General features: G+C 32.8%; 1 protein-coding gene across 2 annotated transcripts in view; it reads left to right on the forward strand.

Moving 5' to 3' along the window:
• The window catches only part of RICTOR (RPTOR independent companion of MTOR complex 2), a 53,214-nt gene that overhangs the window by 14,755 nt on the left and 19,424 nt on the right, over positions 1 to 19,035 (forward strand). Inside the window, exons 5-26 of one of the 2 annotated variants that reach the window (XM_058170018.1) lie at positions 1,196 to 1,327; positions 2,270 to 2,333; positions 4,021 to 4,147; positions 4,572 to 4,741; positions 5,553 to 5,620; positions 5,883 to 5,950; positions 7,144 to 7,226; positions 8,317 to 8,404; positions 8,884 to 8,974; positions 9,119 to 9,185; positions 9,312 to 9,392; positions 10,131 to 10,231; positions 11,781 to 11,943; positions 12,228 to 12,329; positions 12,433 to 12,479; positions 14,084 to 14,219; positions 15,003 to 15,050; positions 15,693 to 15,892; positions 16,542 to 16,668; positions 17,834 to 17,998; positions 18,134 to 18,210; positions 18,314 to 18,392. In XM_058170018.1, the coding sequence (XP_058026001.1) occupies positions 1,196 to 1,327; positions 2,270 to 2,333; positions 4,021 to 4,147; positions 4,572 to 4,741; positions 5,553 to 5,620; positions 5,883 to 5,950; positions 7,144 to 7,226; positions 8,317 to 8,404; positions 8,884 to 8,974; positions 9,119 to 9,185; positions 9,312 to 9,392; positions 10,131 to 10,231; positions 11,781 to 11,943; positions 12,228 to 12,329; positions 12,433 to 12,479; positions 14,084 to 14,219; positions 15,003 to 15,050; positions 15,693 to 15,892; positions 16,542 to 16,668; positions 17,834 to 17,998; positions 18,134 to 18,210; positions 18,314 to 18,392 (2,284 nt within the window). Of the gene's footprint in view, positions 1 to 1,195; positions 1,328 to 2,269; positions 2,334 to 4,020; positions 4,148 to 4,571; positions 4,742 to 5,552; positions 5,621 to 5,882; positions 5,951 to 7,143; positions 7,227 to 8,316; positions 8,405 to 8,883; positions 8,975 to 9,118; positions 9,186 to 9,311; positions 9,393 to 10,130; positions 10,232 to 11,780; positions 11,944 to 12,227; positions 12,330 to 12,432; positions 12,480 to 14,083; positions 14,220 to 15,002; positions 15,051 to 15,689; positions 15,893 to 16,541; positions 16,669 to 17,833; positions 17,999 to 18,133; positions 18,211 to 18,313; positions 18,393 to 19,035 lie in introns of both variants that reach the window. The other variant, XM_058170017.1, reaches the window with a different exon arrangement.

Genomic DNA, 19,035 nt, shown 5'->3' on the forward strand with positions numbered 1-19,035 from the left:
ACAGTATAGTGCTATATTAAAACTCAGGAACAAATTTGACAAATCCAATTTTACTTTGAATATTAATAAAAGAAATATCTGTTAAAGATGTCAAATAGGTATTATTGACTTTATATCTCAAAGATTGGACATATTTGACTAAAGATTAACTTTATTCTTTATAATTTTAAAATTATATCATTGTATTTACTGGAGATTTAATTTAAGAATCAAAGCAATGCCATATTTTAAATCTGGTTTCTGAAAAGTCCTCTAGAACTTTGATAGCATAAACTTAACAATTGTCTGCACTCTAAAGGCCATCATAAGTATAGAAAAAAGCACAGTTCTTTTTAGAAGTTGCAAACATGATTTTGTATGCTTTTTTACCTAGTTGGCCATTCTTCTGACTTTCAAAATCTTAAATGTGCTAAGCTGAAAACCTTTGGGAAAAATATGATATATCAGCATAATGTTGAAAACATTTAGCTTTGTAGTGATTTTTACCCCATAATGATTTCACTTTTGATCATTCTGATAAACTGCAAATGAATCCAAACAGAAACTAGTACTTTTTAAGTGTAAAGTTAATGGATCTTTACTGGCTATAAAATGGAATAGCCAAAGAATTTAAATCTTAATTTTTTAAAAAAATAGCTCTCAAGGTCACTAGGCCATGTGTTTCAAGGAGGTGTATCTCCTTAATTGAAAGCAGTGAGTAATGAGACAATTTGTGATCTTACAATTATAGAGATGAGCTTTGGAAGAATTTAAGCTCTTTAGAACTTTTTAAAAAAGAAACAAAAAATTTAAGGGATTGATGGGTTAAATTGTTTAAAACTTTTGCAAATTTGGGGTTATGTAATTCCTTAAATGTTGCAGAGATGTTTTTTCTGTGGTAATTCTGACTTAGTTTCAACAATTAATATTTATAGCAAAGTGTAAAAAGTTTTATGTTTGTGTTACTCTCTAGATTCATATTATTGTTTTTAATTTGATTAAATATATAATACAATAGATATTTAACAATTTTTCAATCACATTTATAGGAATTTATACATTATTGGCTGCTGGTGTTGTAAAAAACATATTTTGGATACTACAGTGTTAAAAAATAGTTAGATGAAGGAAGTTAATCACATAAAATGAGTTTTGTGAATATAGAATGGATATACTTTGATCATTTATAGCATGAATGACTTATTTATCATCACAGTTTGCGGTTAGCTTTATTAAATGAAGCAAAAGAGGTGCGAGCAGCAGGACTCCGAGCTCTTCGATATCTTATCAGAGACGCCAGTATTTTACAGAAGGTATTAAAACTGAAAGTGGATTACTTAATAGCCAGGTAATTACCAAAATAATATAACAGTAATGTGATTTGGAATTGTTTGGATTTTTCATAAGTATCTGTTGTTTATATGGCCCGTCAACAGTGTCCATTTGTATTATTAAATTTGTAACTTGAGCCTCCTCCAACAGGAATCATCATCCTTTATGTTAGGGGTCCCTGGCAGGCCACAGATCGGTACTTGTCTGTGGCCTGTTAGGAATTGGGCTGCACAGCTGGAGGTGAGCAGCAAACAAGTGAAGCTTCGTCTGTATTTGCAACCACTCCCCTGCACTAGTACTACCACTTCAGCTCCACCTCAGATCATCAGGGATTAGATTTCCATAGGAGTGCGAACCCTAAACGCTGCATGTGAGGGATCTAAGTAGTGTGCTCTTCTTTCCCCCTTCCCCCATCTGTGGAAAAATTGTCTTTCACAAAATCAGTTCCTGTTGCCAAAAAGATTGGTAACCACCACTTTATGTATATATAGAATTATTATCAATAATAATATTTAGAAGTCGAACCTTATCATTATATCCCATAAAATAATTTTGGGTTGATTTGAGCATTTTTAGCCACTTGTACTTTGAGAGAAAGTGAAAAACATAGTTCTTGCTTCTTCCCTATGCTACCCCTGTGCAGTCTCCTACATATGTATTAGAAGATTCCACTTCTCTCTGCTAATCTTTTGAAAGTAGATTTTCAAAAAGAATAAGAAAATGTCACCTGTACTATTTTTCCATCAAAAGTATTCTACAGATAAACTTTCCTTGAAGGATGGAAGCCTTTGTGTGTTGTGAGGCAAATTCTAGATCCAAACCAACCAATAATTCTGGTTATTTTAATATTTGAATCCAAATTATAAGGAGCTAATACAACAAAACTTTAAGAAAATCAACCATGTTTCATAGGTAATTATAAATATATGTACATAAATATATATGTATTTCATTTTAGATGCATAGATATACAGCAAAGTAATGAAGTAGAACGAACACAAGCACTTCGTTTAGTCAGAAAGGTATGTGAAAACTCACAATATAATACTGTTATTTACTAAATTATCCATCTCAAGTTTTATATGATTATAAAATAATATTGCAAATTGCTTGATTATTTAACATAGAAAACAATGCTGATAATGAAATTCAGTTAATATGGTATAAACAAGATTACAAGTACAAAACAAATATATGAATAAATATAACGGTTTGGTTGCGTACCTCATCCATGGTCACAGTTCTGACTTATTTGTTAAATTTATTGCCATCCATCTCACCATTGGGCTACTATAGCTTACAACAATAAAATGGGGGGGGGGGTGATAAACTTGTAAAAATAACAATAGTAAAGGAATGAAAAATAAAAATAAACAGTGGAAGTACAATAATATGAAATCCAAAAGATGAGCAGTGTGGGAGGATGAAGCGCAAGAGGAAGGTGGGGTCAGTAAGTTAGTCCAGCAACCATCTTCAGTTATGTATTCTCCCATTTTGGTTCCTCAGCAAACTGACAGCTATGTCTTCTGTCCCAGGCAGAAGGATAGGGAGAAAATTTCACCTATGGGGGGCAGGATATTCCAGAGTGCTGGTGCTACAGCAGAGAAGGCTGTTCTCCTGATCTTATCAGTCGGAGTTCTGTGACTGATGGTTCCTCAGCAGGTTACCTCTGCCAGCTTGAATATGGTGGGCTTGCCTTAGTGGGACGAGATGGCTCATCAAATAGTCTGAACCTATGCCATAGGGGGCTTTAAAGGCCATAACTGAACACTGGAACTGCACCTGGAAACAAACTGCCAGCCAGTGCAGCTCGGGAAGCAGTGGTGCAACATGGGTCATTCTGTGGGCCCCAGAGACTGCTTATGCTACTGGTACCTTGTACCAGTATACTCCATGTAGTCTCTGTGGCTTTCCAAAGCCAACCAATGTCAATGGACTTTCAAAAAAAGCTTAAGATAGGAAGGAGAAATATCAAATAAAAGAAGCACTGTATCATTTAGGTCCAATTAGCTGCTATGCGGGGCATCTAGTGAATAAATATGATGCATCAAGGACTAATATTCAGGGACACTTTTTGAGAGTCCACTTAACATTGATCAGCTGTGTACTAAATGTTAAAGTCCCTTTAGGAATTGGAAAAAGCTTATTGAAAGTCAGGACATGGTTAGCTGCAATTAAACTCTGGTTCAAAATGTGTGTATACCATTCTACTTTTCTACTTTACTGAATGTCCATGGTTTAAAATTCCATCTCAGAAAATTATTCAAATTGGCCTCTATCCAAATCACCTATTTTTAATGGGACATACTTGGAGCCCTATAGTGCTCTCATACTCCTAGCTTTTCCATAGACATTATTATTTGTATGAACATTTTCAGATGGAGAAATTATTGGGGCACATTTCAGCAGCTCTTGAAGTAGCTTTTGAATATGTTTTTGCTATTCAATTTTTGTGGGTAAATTGAATAAAAAGATCTTGAAGATGCTTTAGCAGCAATGTTTCCCTTCTTAGGGCTGCTTCTTTGTATGGTTGTAGTCTAACAGTTATCTTTTGAAAAATAAAATTAAAAATTAAGAAGTTACTGATTAAGAACAGAATACCAAAACAAAACATTTACTGTTTAATATGAATAAGTTAATATTTTGTTTTGTTCCTTAATTGAGCCATGCATACAGCAAATACTTCCTTCTTTCTACATTTCTTTGCAGATGATTACAGTCAATGCTTCATTATTTCCCAGTTCAGTTACCAATTCTTTGATAGCTGTTGGAAATGATGGCCTTCAAGAGAGGGACAGGATGGTTCGCGCATGTATTGCTATTATCTGTGAATTAGGTAAGCATTTTTAAAAGTATTTCAGTTAAATATGAGATTCAGTAGAGAGAATTATCCATCTCTTGGAATGAATGGGCAATCTATACAGATTACCAATCTGTGTAATTTTTATCACATCTCCTTCCCATATGTCTTTTGAAATACATGTGCAACATAACTGAGAAAGACCCATTGAATTTAAACTTGCTGTTAAATCTTAAATACCTGTTCTGATGTGTGTTTTTGAACAATTTGAAATGAGTCTTAAATACGAGTTCTCAAAGTTTCTGTAAGGAATGTAGTATGGATTGGTGAAGAATTTTAAAAAAATAATTTAAGACTAATATTAACTTTTAAACGTAAGATTTTTGACTTTGGAAATGTGATTAGTTATTAAATATTATCAAAATTTTAATACTCTTTAAAATTGAATAATCTCTTTCAGCGATTCAAAATCCAGAAATAGTTGCTTTCCGTGGTGGCCTAAGTACTATTTTGAAAAATGTAATAGATTGTCAATTAAGCCGTATAAATGAAGCTCTTATAACGACTGTTTTACACCTTCTTAACCATCCAAATACCCGACAATATGTGCGAGCTGATGTGGAATTAGAGGTAATTTTCAATATAATTGCATTAATGTGCTTATTTGTTCTAATTTTGAATTGCTTATCTACATGTAGTTTTCACTTAGCAACCACAATTGGCAGCTGAGCTGCTACTCTGTCACTAAGCAAGTCATCACATGACCATGATAGACTTACTATCTCACGTCTATAGATGTTAAGGAATAAATCAGATAGTATGATTTTACTGCCGGCTTTGCCATTCACTGTGCTTGTTGGAAGCAGACTGTGAATGTGCAAATGGCAATCACATAACCATAGTGTGCTGTGACCGTCATAAGTGCAAGGCCTAATCGTCAAGTTTTTTTAACACTGTTGTAACTTTGATTGGTTGCTAAAAATGGCAGCCATTAACCAAGAACTGTTCGTATATCACATACAATTTTGAAGCTTTAGCTTTTAAACTTTTAATAACAGAATATTACCTATTAACATTGAAATTTGATACTTTCATATGTGTATGTAAATTATTCTTTTCTTCAAAAGCAATTGATATTTTTAGTTAATAAACAAATTATAACATCTCCCAGTGCCTTTTCTTTCTACACTATTTCCTTTAAAAATAAGAAATTAGATGATGAGTTTACATGCAGGGACAAGATACATATTTTCATGTTAAAAGCCCAGATCAACTGTATCATGCCAGTTCTGTTAAAAAGTAAGAAGCTTCTGATTAACAAAATAGATAGATAATTATACAGAAAAAGAGGACAATATTTTTAAGAGCATTTAAATAGATTTACATATGATAATAATATATAAAACGGTAATAGGAATGACACCAATCTTCTTTATTGTAGCGGATTTTAGCTCCATACACGGACTTTCACTACAGACATAATCCAGACACTGCAGAAGGACAGCTCAAGTAAGTATTATTATTTTTTTATTTGCATTTATATCCCGCCCTTCTCCGAAGACTCAGGGCGGCTTACACTATGTCAAGCAATAGTCTTCATCGATTTGTATATTATATACAAAGTCAACAGTCAAGTCAACAAGTCAAAGTACACAATCATTCTCTGCTATTCCCAGATTCCTAATTTGTGGAATAAGCTCTTTTACAGCAATAGCATTTTAAAAAAACAATATAACATAACAGTCTTTACTCATTAATGTTTTTTTAACAGAGAAGACAGAGAAGCACGGCTTTCTGCTAGTAAAATGGGAATTGTGGCAGCATTTCGATCATGGGCAGGTAGGCTATTTGTTCTCACTTTAACTGAAGTTAGTAAGTAGAATAATGCACACACATGCACACACACACACAGATATACCTATGCCCTCTCGGCTTTGAAAATAGCCCATGTAGAACTGTTTAGCATAGTCAAATATCAGCACAGGAAGTATTTTATGGCATTCTATATTATGTCATAAACTGTTTAGCCCACAGTGAACTGTATAGCATAAACATCAGCACAGGAAACATTTTATGACATTTTGTATTATGTCATAAACTGCTTTATGGTAATATTTAAATATTTAAAATGTTTTCTAAAATTTACCAAATTTCATTTCCACGGGAATCATGGATCTAGATTATAAATGCCTTCTGTAAGTTAACCCATTTGGGGTACCAAGGTCCATCCAGTTAAAGGTTACATGAAATAGAGTTTTAGTAGTATATAGATGCTTTATACTGTAGATGTAAGCAGAATCACTTGGAAGCAAAACTTTCCTATTGTGGGCAGACTAGATTGGATATTTCTTTAGGTAAGAAAGGATAAATTAAATGTTTGGCTTTCAGTGCAGAAAAAAGAATAACATGCACTAGACAATTAGATGGTTTAATTGTATTAAGACATTCATTTTTTTCTGATTTTTTTTAAGTTTATGATTTGTTTACAGGTAGCCTTCAACTTACAACTTTAATGGAGCCTGCCCATTATGGTCATAAGTCATGACAGTCATAAAATGAGTCACCCATAAAACTGACCTGATGTTACCAACTTTTTTTGCAGTGGTCATCAAATGCCATGGTCGTTAAATGAACTAATTGTTTACTTGGGCCAGTTGTGCCAAAAACCAAAAAATAAATGCTGAGTTTTGGACAAAAATATCATAAAAGAGTTATATGAGTGTGGGGTGTTGTAAATGGCTATAATGCAGGCCCATTGCCAAGTGCCTAAAATGTGGTCATGTGTTTGGGGGGGTGGCCATCATAACTTTGGAACTGGGTTGAAAGTGTACTGGCGTTACTTTGAACTAGGTGACTGATTGTAAGTTGAGGGCTACCTGCCGGGTTTTATTGGCTGTCTTAACTCCAACAGACACTGGGCTTTAACAGATTCTGAAACTGTAACAAAAATGTCTGCTCATGTGTTCAAATGTAAAAACATAACAGAACACTACTCTACCATTATATAATTATGCCTTTCATTTTGTTTTCAGGTATAATTAGTTTATGTAAGCCTGGGAATTCTGGGATCCAATCTCTTATTGGGGTGTTATGTATACCTAACATGGAAGTGCGGGTATGTTTTCGACTTCTGCCATTAAAATTGTGAGATTTGCAGATTCTTCACAAACCACACTCAGTTCTCACAATACTGTTGATCTAGGAAATTTATAACATTCATTTTCTTAGGCATCTATATTCTGTGTGAGGACATGTCAGAGGCACAGCCAGACGTTGCCATTGGCATTTGTGGGGATTGCTTACATTAAGTTTTGTTTTAAGGGGCTATAAATCACAATTTGGTTTCAAGTTCAGTAGAATTTAAAAACTTAATGGAAACGTGAGAATTGCCATCATATTCAGTAAACTTAATCTACTCATTTTGGCATACTGTACATTAGCTGCCGTACATTATTTAGTGCAATGCATATTGTTTATGTTTTTCTAGAGCTTCTATTACAAAGCACCCCAAAGCTATTTATTATAATCGTAAAAAAAAGAAAAATCATAGTAAAACAAAATAAAAGCAATTGATTAAATCTAGAGTTACTGTAAGTTTAAAGGCTGGGAAAGACCATTATAAAAAGATGGCTTTATTAAAAAAGAAAAAAAAACTCCTAAAACATGCTAGTATCGATGTACATCGTATGCAATCTAGTATTTTATTTTGTAGAATGCCTACCTGTTCCCTCCTCTTTAGAAAAACAAAAATTAATCAGATTAGTACCAAGTATCCTGGGAGAGGGAGTCACATTTCCTAAGCCACATTCTTGACACTGTTGTTGCTTTAGATCAGGGGTTTGCTGGCTGGGGAATTCTGGGAGTTGAAGTCCACCAGGCTCAAAGTTGCCAAGGTTGGAGACCTCTGCTTTAGTTGTCCCATCAAGATAGCCATTTTGTGACTGGGCAACCACATCCCAAGACAGAGTCAGTAGACCCATCACATGTTCTCAGCATTCATAATGTGCCCACTGCTTAAAAACTAGTTTCCTGCTGTAAATGTTTAATAAACAGTTAAAATTTTGGCAATTATAACAGAACATTAGCTATGCCCTGAAGAAGGTAGTCCATGTTTTTAATGCCTGAGTTGTATTTCTTTGATATTAGCTTCATATAAATATATTTTTTTGCTCGTCTTTGTAATCCTATTCCTGTTTATCTTACAGCGAGGCTTGCTTGAAGTTCTATATGATATATTTCGCCTTCCTCTTCCTGTTGTGACAGAAGAATTTATAGAAGCACTTCTCAGCGTAGGTTAGTATTGGACCTAGGGAAAGGCTCCATGGTGCTTGCTGGGAAGATCCAGGAGCATTTCTTTATCTGGTGTTGTATTGGGAACTTTAACCACAGCTGAATTGCAAAACTTATGTAGTAATCTTTTTTTGATAAACTAGAATCATGACATACAACTATAAGCATTTTATTTATGACATATAAAGGGCCCCTCTGAGGGAAGTCATTTGTTGCCTAAATTGCTAATATACGAGATGCTTTTTAAAAATAATTTATTTCACTATCATGCATGAAAGATTTTAAACTTAAGATTTTTTATGATGTTTGCAAGGCAAGCATGAACTCTCTCCCAGCACTGCAGAATAGAAGGAAGAACTGCTAAGGAAACAATGAGAAATAATATGCCGAATCACATGAGAAATGCCATGCCCTAATTTTACAGGATTTTCAGCTGCCCATCTTTAAACTTAGAGTACTTTTCCACATTTTTATTTGTGTAGATCCAAGCCATTTTCAGGACAGCTGGAGACTTTCTGATGGCTTTGTAGCTGCAGAAGCTAAAGTTATATTACCGCACCGAGCCAGATCCAGGTACTTAAATATTACCCACCCAAGCAGAATACACATTTTTGTCTCACGTTGATAAAGAAATAGATTGAAATAGATTTTTCTTTTAAAAAAAGTCAATATGAAGGATTGTCATTTTTTATTTTATTTATTTTTTATTTTATTCAGGCCTGACCTCATGGACAATTACTTGGCCCTGGTTCTCTCTGCTTTCATTAGAAATGGACTCTTAGAAGTAAGTTCAGATTTTAAATTAAATTGCAAAAAACCTCCGTTCTTTAGTACAGTATGTTGAGTGTAAAGCAACATGGATGTCATATGTGCACCACATATCTAGAATTTTATTTCTTAATTATTCCAGGGTCTAGTTGAAGTAATCACAAGCAGCAATGATCATATATCTGTCAGAGCAACTATCTTACTGGGGGAACTTCTGCATATGGTAAGAAAGATTTACCGTACCTTCATTAGCTGATTAGCTGCTATTCAATTTAATAGGCATTAAATGTTGGATTTCATTTCCAGTAGTAAAGAAGAAGGAAATAATGTTCAAAACTTAAAAAACAATGCCAAGACACATTCAAGTTGCTGTCTTATTTTAGCAAAAAAGGTAGTAACAATAACTTTTCCTTCCCTCTTTTATTATCTTAAAATATAAGGGGTTTGGTCTACAAATCAAAGTTGCCTAATCTATCAAATGTGGACAGTTTACTGAAAAATCCTTGCTTGTTTTCAATCCATTGCTAATATTCCTAAAATCTTTCTCTTCTTGGTTTAAGACAATACAGTTAAGTTTCTTTTCTTAACTTGAGATTTCCCTCTACTAAAGTAACTTTGTCATAATTCATCATTTCAGCAAGTTGTCCATTTTAGATTAGGATTCACCAATTAATTGCTTGTTGCCTGCTTTAATTAATAGGTAATATTTTGTGAATGGTTTTACCATGAGATCTATTTCCTTTGCTGCAAGCAAGGCAAGCAGTTAGAAAACAGTGTTTTCTAATAGTTTCCCCCAAATTCAGTATTTTTAAAATAATGTATTTTTATTAGTTATATTATTTGAAGTAAGCGCTGGTCTTATATCATTAGAATAAAACAGGTTGCACAGGGGGGCTGGAGTGAGTAGGTAGAATAAATTGGATTTTGTTTCAAAACCTCTAAAGCTGTTTCTGTTTTTCAGGCAAACACCATTCTTCCACATTGTCACAGCCATCATTTACACTGCTTACCAACTTTAATGAATATGGCAGCTTCTTTTGACATTGTAAAGGAGAAGAGACTGTAAGCATAAATGTTAATAACATGCTTAGATACACACTTAAGTTAAAAATATACATTCAGCTTTCATGCACATCCGAATACATTTTAGTTATCAAACATTTTACTTTGTTTTACTTTATTCAAAATAGAATACTGATGAGTCAGAGAGAGATAGAATTACTTCTCACTGAAAGTTTCCTCCTTTTTTCTGTTGATGGTAGTCCCTGCTCTGTCAAACAGCTTTCCATCAGCAGAGGAACATCAGTTGTATAAATAACACTGCTGAGCAGATTTTGCTCCTTGTATTATTATTTTCATCTGAAAATTTCCTTTGCCAAAATAGTGATTAAGACAGATTATGTGTATTTTCAAAAGAAAGCAAGTATAACCTTCTTGTTTTCTTGTTTTGAAATTACAAATTTTCAAAAAATCATAACACTTTATAATATATTCTGTGAAGCAAACAACATATACAGTGAATTTAGAAAGTATGCAACCCCCCTTCACTTTTGTCAATTTTGTTATGCTGAAGCCTGATTCTACACTAGAATCGGGCTACAGCATAATGAAATTGACAAAAGTGAAAGAAGTCTGAATGCTTTCTGAATCCACTGTATTTGCCTAAATTGTACATCTTTCATAAAGTTTATTTGGCATATTTCTACACCAGCAGCACTTATTCAAAGGCCAATTAACATTCATTTTCTCTTTTTTTTCTGTTTATGGCTAGAGAGCACTATTAGTAGTGAGCTCATTTTATTTTGTTTTCATCATTTTCAATTTTATTAGTTAACATTTTCAGGAGTTATTTCTCTGTGACTTAAACTTCAAAGCATGAATTAGAACTACATAAGTTGAATGCTTTACCCTTAAATAGTATTTTCCTTTTTAAAACAATTTCATCTCCACTGCAGCAAACCCTAGAGGCGCTGATACTCCTGCATAATTATTCTAAAGACAGTTGTCTTAAATCTTGGTATAAGAACCAATAATTTGCAAAATCAATTATTATAGAACTATATGTAAATTATGTTCAGGTAATTTTGTTTATACAGGTAGTCTTCAAGTTACATCAGTTCATTTAGTGACCATTCAAAGTTACAACAGCACTGGAAAAAGTTACTTATGACCATTTTTCACACTACCGTTGCAGCATCTCCATGGTCATGTGATCAAAATTCATATTTATGACAGTTACAGTGTCATGGAATCACCTTTTGTGACAGTCTGACAAGCAGAGTCAATGGGGAAGCCAGATTCAATTAACAACCATGTTGCTAACTTAACAATTTAAGTGATTCACTTAACAACTGTGGCAAGAAAGATTTTAAAATGGTGCAAAATTCACTTAACTGTCTCACTTAGTGACATAAATGTTGGACTCAATTGTGGTCATTATTCAAGCATTTCATCTAAACTACTGAAATCGGACTTGGTTTATAGTGGTTTCAAGTCAACAAACTACAAAGCCATTTCAGCATAAAAATCCCTGAGATTTACAGAAAAAAACCCAATATATTTTTAGAACCTTATTAAATACAGTAATTACATTATCATGTTCTTCTGCTAGACGAGCCAGTGCTGCATTGAACTGCTTGAAACGCTTTCATGAAATGAAGAAAAGAGGCCCTAAACCTTACAGTCTTCATCTAGATCACATTGTCCAGAAAGCGATGTCAACCCATCAGCGAAGAGATCAGTATCGCGTGCAGAAAGATATCTTTATTCTTAAGGTAGACTTATCTAGGTTCTTTGTCATCAGAAGAACATAGTACTTACATAATATTTAACCTAATCCTTCCTTCTATAATGGGTAGCCATTTTAAGCTAACTTTTTTTTTCATTTGCATGGGAGCCTGTCTCACTAGATACTAGTTCAACTCTGAGGTTTTGGTTTTATTTTTTTAAAATAAATATATATATATTGGTATGGTTAATTTGAAATGTGTTTAGTAACGCGGAGGCAACTTTACAGTGGGATTACTTTATTTTTATTTTTCCTTCCCTGCTGCTGAAGGATACTGAAGAAGCACTATTAATGAATCTGCGGGATAGCCAAGTTCTTCATCACAAAGAAAATCTGGAATGGAATTGGAATCTGATAGGGACCATACTTAAGGTAAGATGTACAGTATGATGATACTATAATTAGCATTTAAGAATTGAAATACAAGAAATTAATTGAAATAATTCTTACCATGCTTTGTATTTGCTGTTTTTAGTGGCCAAATATTAACTTAAAGACTAACAAGGATGAGCAGTTGCACAGGTATGAAACTATGTCAACAAAAATAATTACAAAAATATTTCATTTTGTCTTGGGCTTTTGTTGTTGTTATTGTAACGCTTTAGCCAACAGTTGATACATTAGGGAAAAAAAAGAAATTATATTGTCTTTTCGTCCAATAATTTTGAATTTAGCTTCTTGTAAATGAAACTATTTTCAGCTATTTTAGATCCAGAAAGAAATATAAATCTAGTGTGGCATCCACATAAGGAAACGGGTGTAAACAATTATTTTCAGGTGCTGAACTACCAGCCCTCTGTAATCTATAAATTGTACAAGAAGTTATTCTTAAGGGTGTTGAACAAATGGATAGGTTTGAAAGTAAAATAATAATTATACTATTGTCTTAGCCACTGAGTTTGTGAGATTCTGTCACAGAGCGTGTCATAAAAAAGGATCTCTATAATGCTTCCAGTCATATGAGTATTCTGTTGGCCATTTTCTGATCTAAAACTTAATGCAGAAGCCTAGTGATGTACACCTATATGGTTTAAAACTTAGCTGGCTAGACAAGGTTTGAGTTAAATTTGAATGGGATGCCCACCATGCTTGATACCCTGTGATGATTCTGAAATATTGCAATTCCTATCTACTATTATAACTTTCAGTAAGAACTGTCTCTTGGTCTTAGAAGCATTTGTTACATTATATTTCTCACATATTTCATTTAATTAAAAATCAGATTCTGTAAGTGCAAGATGGCAGACATAATTTCTTTTTTCCTCCACCAATTAAAAAAAAAGCTTATTCTGACTGGTTACTTTTAAATAATATATTCCTCTCAAAATTCCATATTGAATCCTGTATTCAAATAAAAGATTATACAAGTTTGAAGGGATATGAAAAGTTGTTGGTAGGTTCACATTTGTGAATAAGCAACATAAAGGAGAAAGATTTGTTGGATTTAAACATTTAACAAATTCAGAGTTGAAAACACACATCTGCAGTCTTCTTTAGCTTATATGTTGTTAGAGAAATAAAATGCATCAGATTTCCTAATAAGTTACTGCTACCATTTCTATAATATAAAATATAATAATCACCTACTTGCATGGGTTCAGAAGTATTGCTTGAAAAGGAAATCCGGTAATGTACGTGCTCCTCTTGGGATAGCAGAAGGATTCATTTTTTATTCATTTATTAAAATGCATATTTAATATATTTAATATGTTTGTAACTGAGATTGTAGTAGATAGCAGATATGAACAACTAAAATAAAGGATTACTGCACAAAAATTCTCAGGATTACTGAAAAAAATCCTTGTTGGAATAAAGAAGATTTGTTAAATAGGAAGAATCAGTGACAGAGGTCATATTAATTATTTCTTGAAGTAAATGTCTTACAAAACAGAAATAGCTACAGAAAAAAGTTCTCTATCATTTCCCCATAGGCTGTTGAGTATAGTTTTGACAATAGACCTCAGGGACAAGTTAGATTTAATGTCACAGATTTTGTAAAAAATTCCTTTTGATTTAAGTTTGATGAAACTTTCATCTTGTAATATAAATAACTATATACAGGTACATACATTGTCAGAAGCCTTTAGTTATGTTTTTAATTGCCTCATTCTTTTGTTTGATATTAGATTTGTACGGCGACTGATGTATTTTTACAAGCCTAGCAGTAAATTGTATGCCAATCTAGATCTTGATTATGCAAAGTCAAAACAGCTTACAGTTGTTGGTTGTCAATTTACTGAATTTCTCCTTGAATCTGAAGAGGTAAAATTTATTTACTTTTTTTAGCTATAATTAAAGACTGGCAGATTGCTGTTTGATGTATTTTAAGTGCAAAATCATACAATTTTTACCAGATCAACAAAACTGGAAATATTTTAATGGAAGAATTTAATTCTGAACCTTTACAATTAAGTAGGAAATACAAATAATTTGGGGGCAAAATGGAATTCATAAAATATATTGCTTATTCTGGGTCATAGTAGAACGTGTAATATAAAAGATACTGGCAAAGTTTTGTTTCAGTAAATAAATTTAAAATTAAAAGAGTGTGATATGCGTAAAATTCTTTGAAATGATTATTCCTCTTCTTATACTTAGCACTACATGGGAATATAAAATGTAATTAAATGGTGCCTATTAAGTAGATTTTCTACTTAGTCTGACTGCTTGTCAAATAATAATGCCACCCTTTTTGTTTAAACACCTGAGGCAGCACAATATTTTGGAACAACCACATTAGATTAGTTATAAAAATTAATTAAAGCACACCAATCAATTTCAAAGTTTATTAATCAAAACACATAACACATAAATTGCAAACAGTTCAGAAACAAATAAAATGCTAGTTATATCTCCTAAGTCTTGCCTTAGTTGATACATTAGCCAAGAAATTTATGTCTTTCATGCTTCAGAAGATGCATTTTAAGAGATAATTATGCATTTAGAAATTAAAACTTAAAAAATAGTACACACTGGCCTGATATGCTTCAGAATATTGAGTGGAAGTAATTCATGGGTCAATCAACATGCCCTTTTGCCCCTCAGGAAGGAAGACAGGAAGGAAAGAAGGAAGGAAGGCAGGTGCAACAAAAGGTAGATACAGACTTAACAATTATCTACAATTTCTACATGTTCACCTTTTGCATTCCTAACTTTCTGTGATGTGCAAAAGGTAAATCAGAATTGTTTGTTCCAGTTCTTTCCTTTTTTTTTTTTGGCTTGATTTTCATTGACAAAACTCAACGTGTAGAAGAAAACAACAGAAGATTAAGTTCACTTTTGCCAAAAAACTGGTCTTGACTTGGCACTTTCTCTTTCCATTGTTAGCTTTGGAAAAAATGTGGATTGCCTGTGGATTGTTTATATATATTACTGCCATAATCACCATAGGAATGACTTTCAGTCTATGTCAAAATCATTTGAGGCATTATCAAGACTGACTGTCTCCACATTTCACATGTAATCTAAATTTCTTAAAAACAACTCCCCAGCATTGTCGCATACATTTTTTTGTATTTTTTCTGTATTATGTATCGTTTGATTTAAGCACAGATTTTTAAATGTCAGGCATTTTAGAAATTTTATATTTACTTTTTGTTTTGCTTTTCTAGGGAACTCAGCAGTTGTTTGTTTTTATACCCCAGAAAAGTTGAAAACGTATTATTTTCATTAAGCAAGGAAACTTTGCTAAAAGTAACATGAACAAAGTTTTTTTGCTCTTTCCTTTTAAAGCAGGATGGGCATGGCTACCTCGAAGAGTTAGTAAGAGATATTGTGCACTGGCTTAACATTTCTTCAGGACTGAAACCAGAACGCAGTCTCCAGAACAATGGTTTACTTAACACGCTTAGTCAGCACTACTTCTTATTTTTTGGTACCCTTTCCTGTCATCCCCATGGAGTGAAAATGCTTGAAAAGTGTAATGTATTTCAGTGGTATGTATTTAGTTAACAAAAATAGTTTTTGAAATGTTGAGGTTCCAGAAACTTAAACATAGAAATTATCTTAATGTGTGTCATCATTGAATGCGTGGTAAACTATAGTTAGCTGTGACTAGTTGACATTAACTTTTTTATTTTTGGAGAAGCAATCTTATTTTAGATTTTATTTGTAAAAATGTTGAACACAAACTACCATAAATTTAAAGACTGTTGCAGAAGATAAATATATCTTAATGTTTTCTGAATAAACATTTCATATTTATAGAATGTAATGAGACCTAAGCACTTGTCATTTTCCCTGGAAAAATGGTGGAAAAAATCAATATGTATTATTTAAATGCCATAATAATACTCTTACAGTATATGTTTTATGATGTATACTGCCCAGGGTCACTTATTGAGATGGGCAGCTATAGAACTCATATAAATAAATACGTAAAGTTTATTATACGTAAAATTAATCTAGGCAAAGTTATTCTAACAGTAGCAGAGACATCAACGGAAGAACAGGAAAATAAAAGGCATTTAGGTAGAGATCACACTGCTTTTCTTAACTAGGAATATATCTTTTTAGATTCTGTTTTAGTTATAAGTATATATCCATATCTTATTAGAATTCTATTCATTGTTCATTTTTTTCCAGTCTCCTTAATCTGTGTTCCTTGAAGAATCAAGATCACTTACTCAAACTGACAGTTTCTAGTTTAGACTACAGCAGAGATGGTTTAGCAAGAGTCATCCTTTCTAAAATCCTAACAGCATCAACCGATGTAAGTGAAAGGCAGATTATCTTTTTTTAAAAAACCATATTTTATTAATTTTTAAACACCAAAAACACAAAAAACATAAATACAACAATACAAAAAAGAAAATTTTTGTCCAGAATTGTGACCATTTACATGACATATCACTATAAAGTTTCTATATCTATACATTTTTGAAAGGCAGATTATCTTACTCATGTTTTCATGGTATAGTATAGAAGCTGAAATGATGAACTATATTTGAATCCTTTCTCAGACATAAGCTTGAAAATAACTGGGTGACCTGAGTCAGCCATTTTCTTTCACCCTTCATACCTTTATGAAGGAATGTCCTGAAAGATGGTAAGAGATAAATACATCATAATACTGTAGATAAACAGTAAGCTATTTATTTATTTGCTTTTAGCCATCTGGCACGTTCATGGCTACTCAGCTGGTTTAGGCCATGAAACATAATACTGACATAGTAATAAAATCTTTATATTATAGTTATATATAAATAAAGCCAATTTCAAATAAATTCAGTTACAATAAAATACAGTGAATCATGTTAAATAAAAATAAAAGTAATAAAAGCCATGGAAAAAGATGAATTTATAAAGCTGTGTTATATGTGGCCAGATTATCCATTTCTCAGGGAATTCTTTACCAGAAATTACCATTTCTGCTCTGGTGTACTTTACTCATCTGCCCAATTTAAGTTAGATCAGATTTATGCAGAAATATTGAAAATTCAAAGGGATTCACAAATTTTTAAGCATCACTGTACATACATACACTTAAACATGTCATATTTAACCCAAAGAAATCTGATTCTGAATTAAATCTCTTCCCCCTTAAAAAAAACACTGGAAGATTGATAGAAAAAGCTTGTCTGTGTCTTTTACTGTAGTTACAATGAAACTTATGTTATCTCTTCCCCTCCCCATTTAAGAGAATATTGGAGCAGGGGACCTAGTCTTTCTTTTTAATTTTCTTTCAATTAAATATATTATATTTGGGGAAAATGTTATGGAAGACAGAAGCTTATAGATCAAGTAGACTCCAATCTTGATTTTGATTTGAAATTAACATTAATTGTACAATCATACATGTTGTGTATGTAAACCCAATTGCTAATCATGTTCCATTTTCTGGTTTTCCAATGATCTGTTTGTTTTTTCTTTCATAGAATTGTAGGTTATATGCTACAAAACACCTCCGAGTACTTCTGAGGGCCAATGTAGAGTTCTTCAGTAATTGGGGAATTGAGTTACTTGTCACACAGCTTCATGACAAAAATAAAGCAATTTCTTCTGAAGCACTTGAAATCCTTGATGAAGCATGTGAAGACAAGGTGAGACTTTTTCCTTCTTCATTAGTTGAAGAAGAAATAAGCCTTATTTTTTATATTAATCCTGTTTATATATTATATTAATGACTATATTGTTATTATACCACATTAACTCTGTCCGTCTTGTCGTCTTTTTAGGCTAATCTTCATGCCCTCATTCAAATGAAACCAGCACTTTCTCATCTAGGAGACAAGGGTATGCTTTTGCTGCTAAGGTAAACATTTACATTATTATTCCGGTGAAAACAAGGCAGTTAATTTGCATTTGCTCTGAATGTATTTTATAAACAATGGTTTATTTTGTTTTGTTTTGTTCAGATTTTTGTCAATCCCCAAAGGGTTTTCCTATCTAAATGAACGAGGCTATGTAACAAAACAAATGGAGAAGTGGCAGAAGGTATTTAATTATCAAATTGGAATCTTTCCTTGGAACTCTGTTATATGTGTGTAAGCTATTATGCTGCAGCTTTACCTGAGCCTACTTTGTTACCAGCAAATATTAGGGACACAAATGCTCATAAGGAAGACTATCTAGGCATTGATTTCAGAATAATTTTAAATACATGTAGATCTCACTTAACAACCACTCATTCAGGGACTGTTTGAAGTTATAATGGCAGTAAGAGGAAGAAAACAACAGGGTGGCCAAAACAGCAGACATGGAGAAAGATAAACAGGTGGGTGGAGTTTAAACAGAAGTGAGCATTGCAGGGCAGGAAAAGCGCAAGATCCTTGCCTAACAACATGCAGTTCTAGTCTGATGATCAAAAACAGGACTATTGAATATTCTGTCACTAAACAGTGTCGTAACTTGATATATAACTAAAAACCACATCATTTAAGGATGGAAATTCTGGTCCCAGTTCTGTTAAGCAAGGACTACCACCTGTACCTATTCAGCTCCTTCCATGTGACTTCTTATGCTTAGAAGTGCGGATGTTTGGAAAAATTATACTTAAAATTCTATCTTAGGTAATCAGTTTGAATAAACTAATAATTTAGTGGAATTAACAGTATTCAAATTAAAATTTTAGATAGCC

Source organism: Ahaetulla prasina, chromosome 2 (assembly GCF_028640845.1).
Source record: "Ahaetulla prasina isolate Xishuangbanna chromosome 2, ASM2864084v1, whole genome shotgun sequence".
Classification (NCBI taxonomy): Eukaryota; Metazoa; Chordata; class Lepidosauria; order Squamata; family Colubridae; genus Ahaetulla; species Ahaetulla prasina.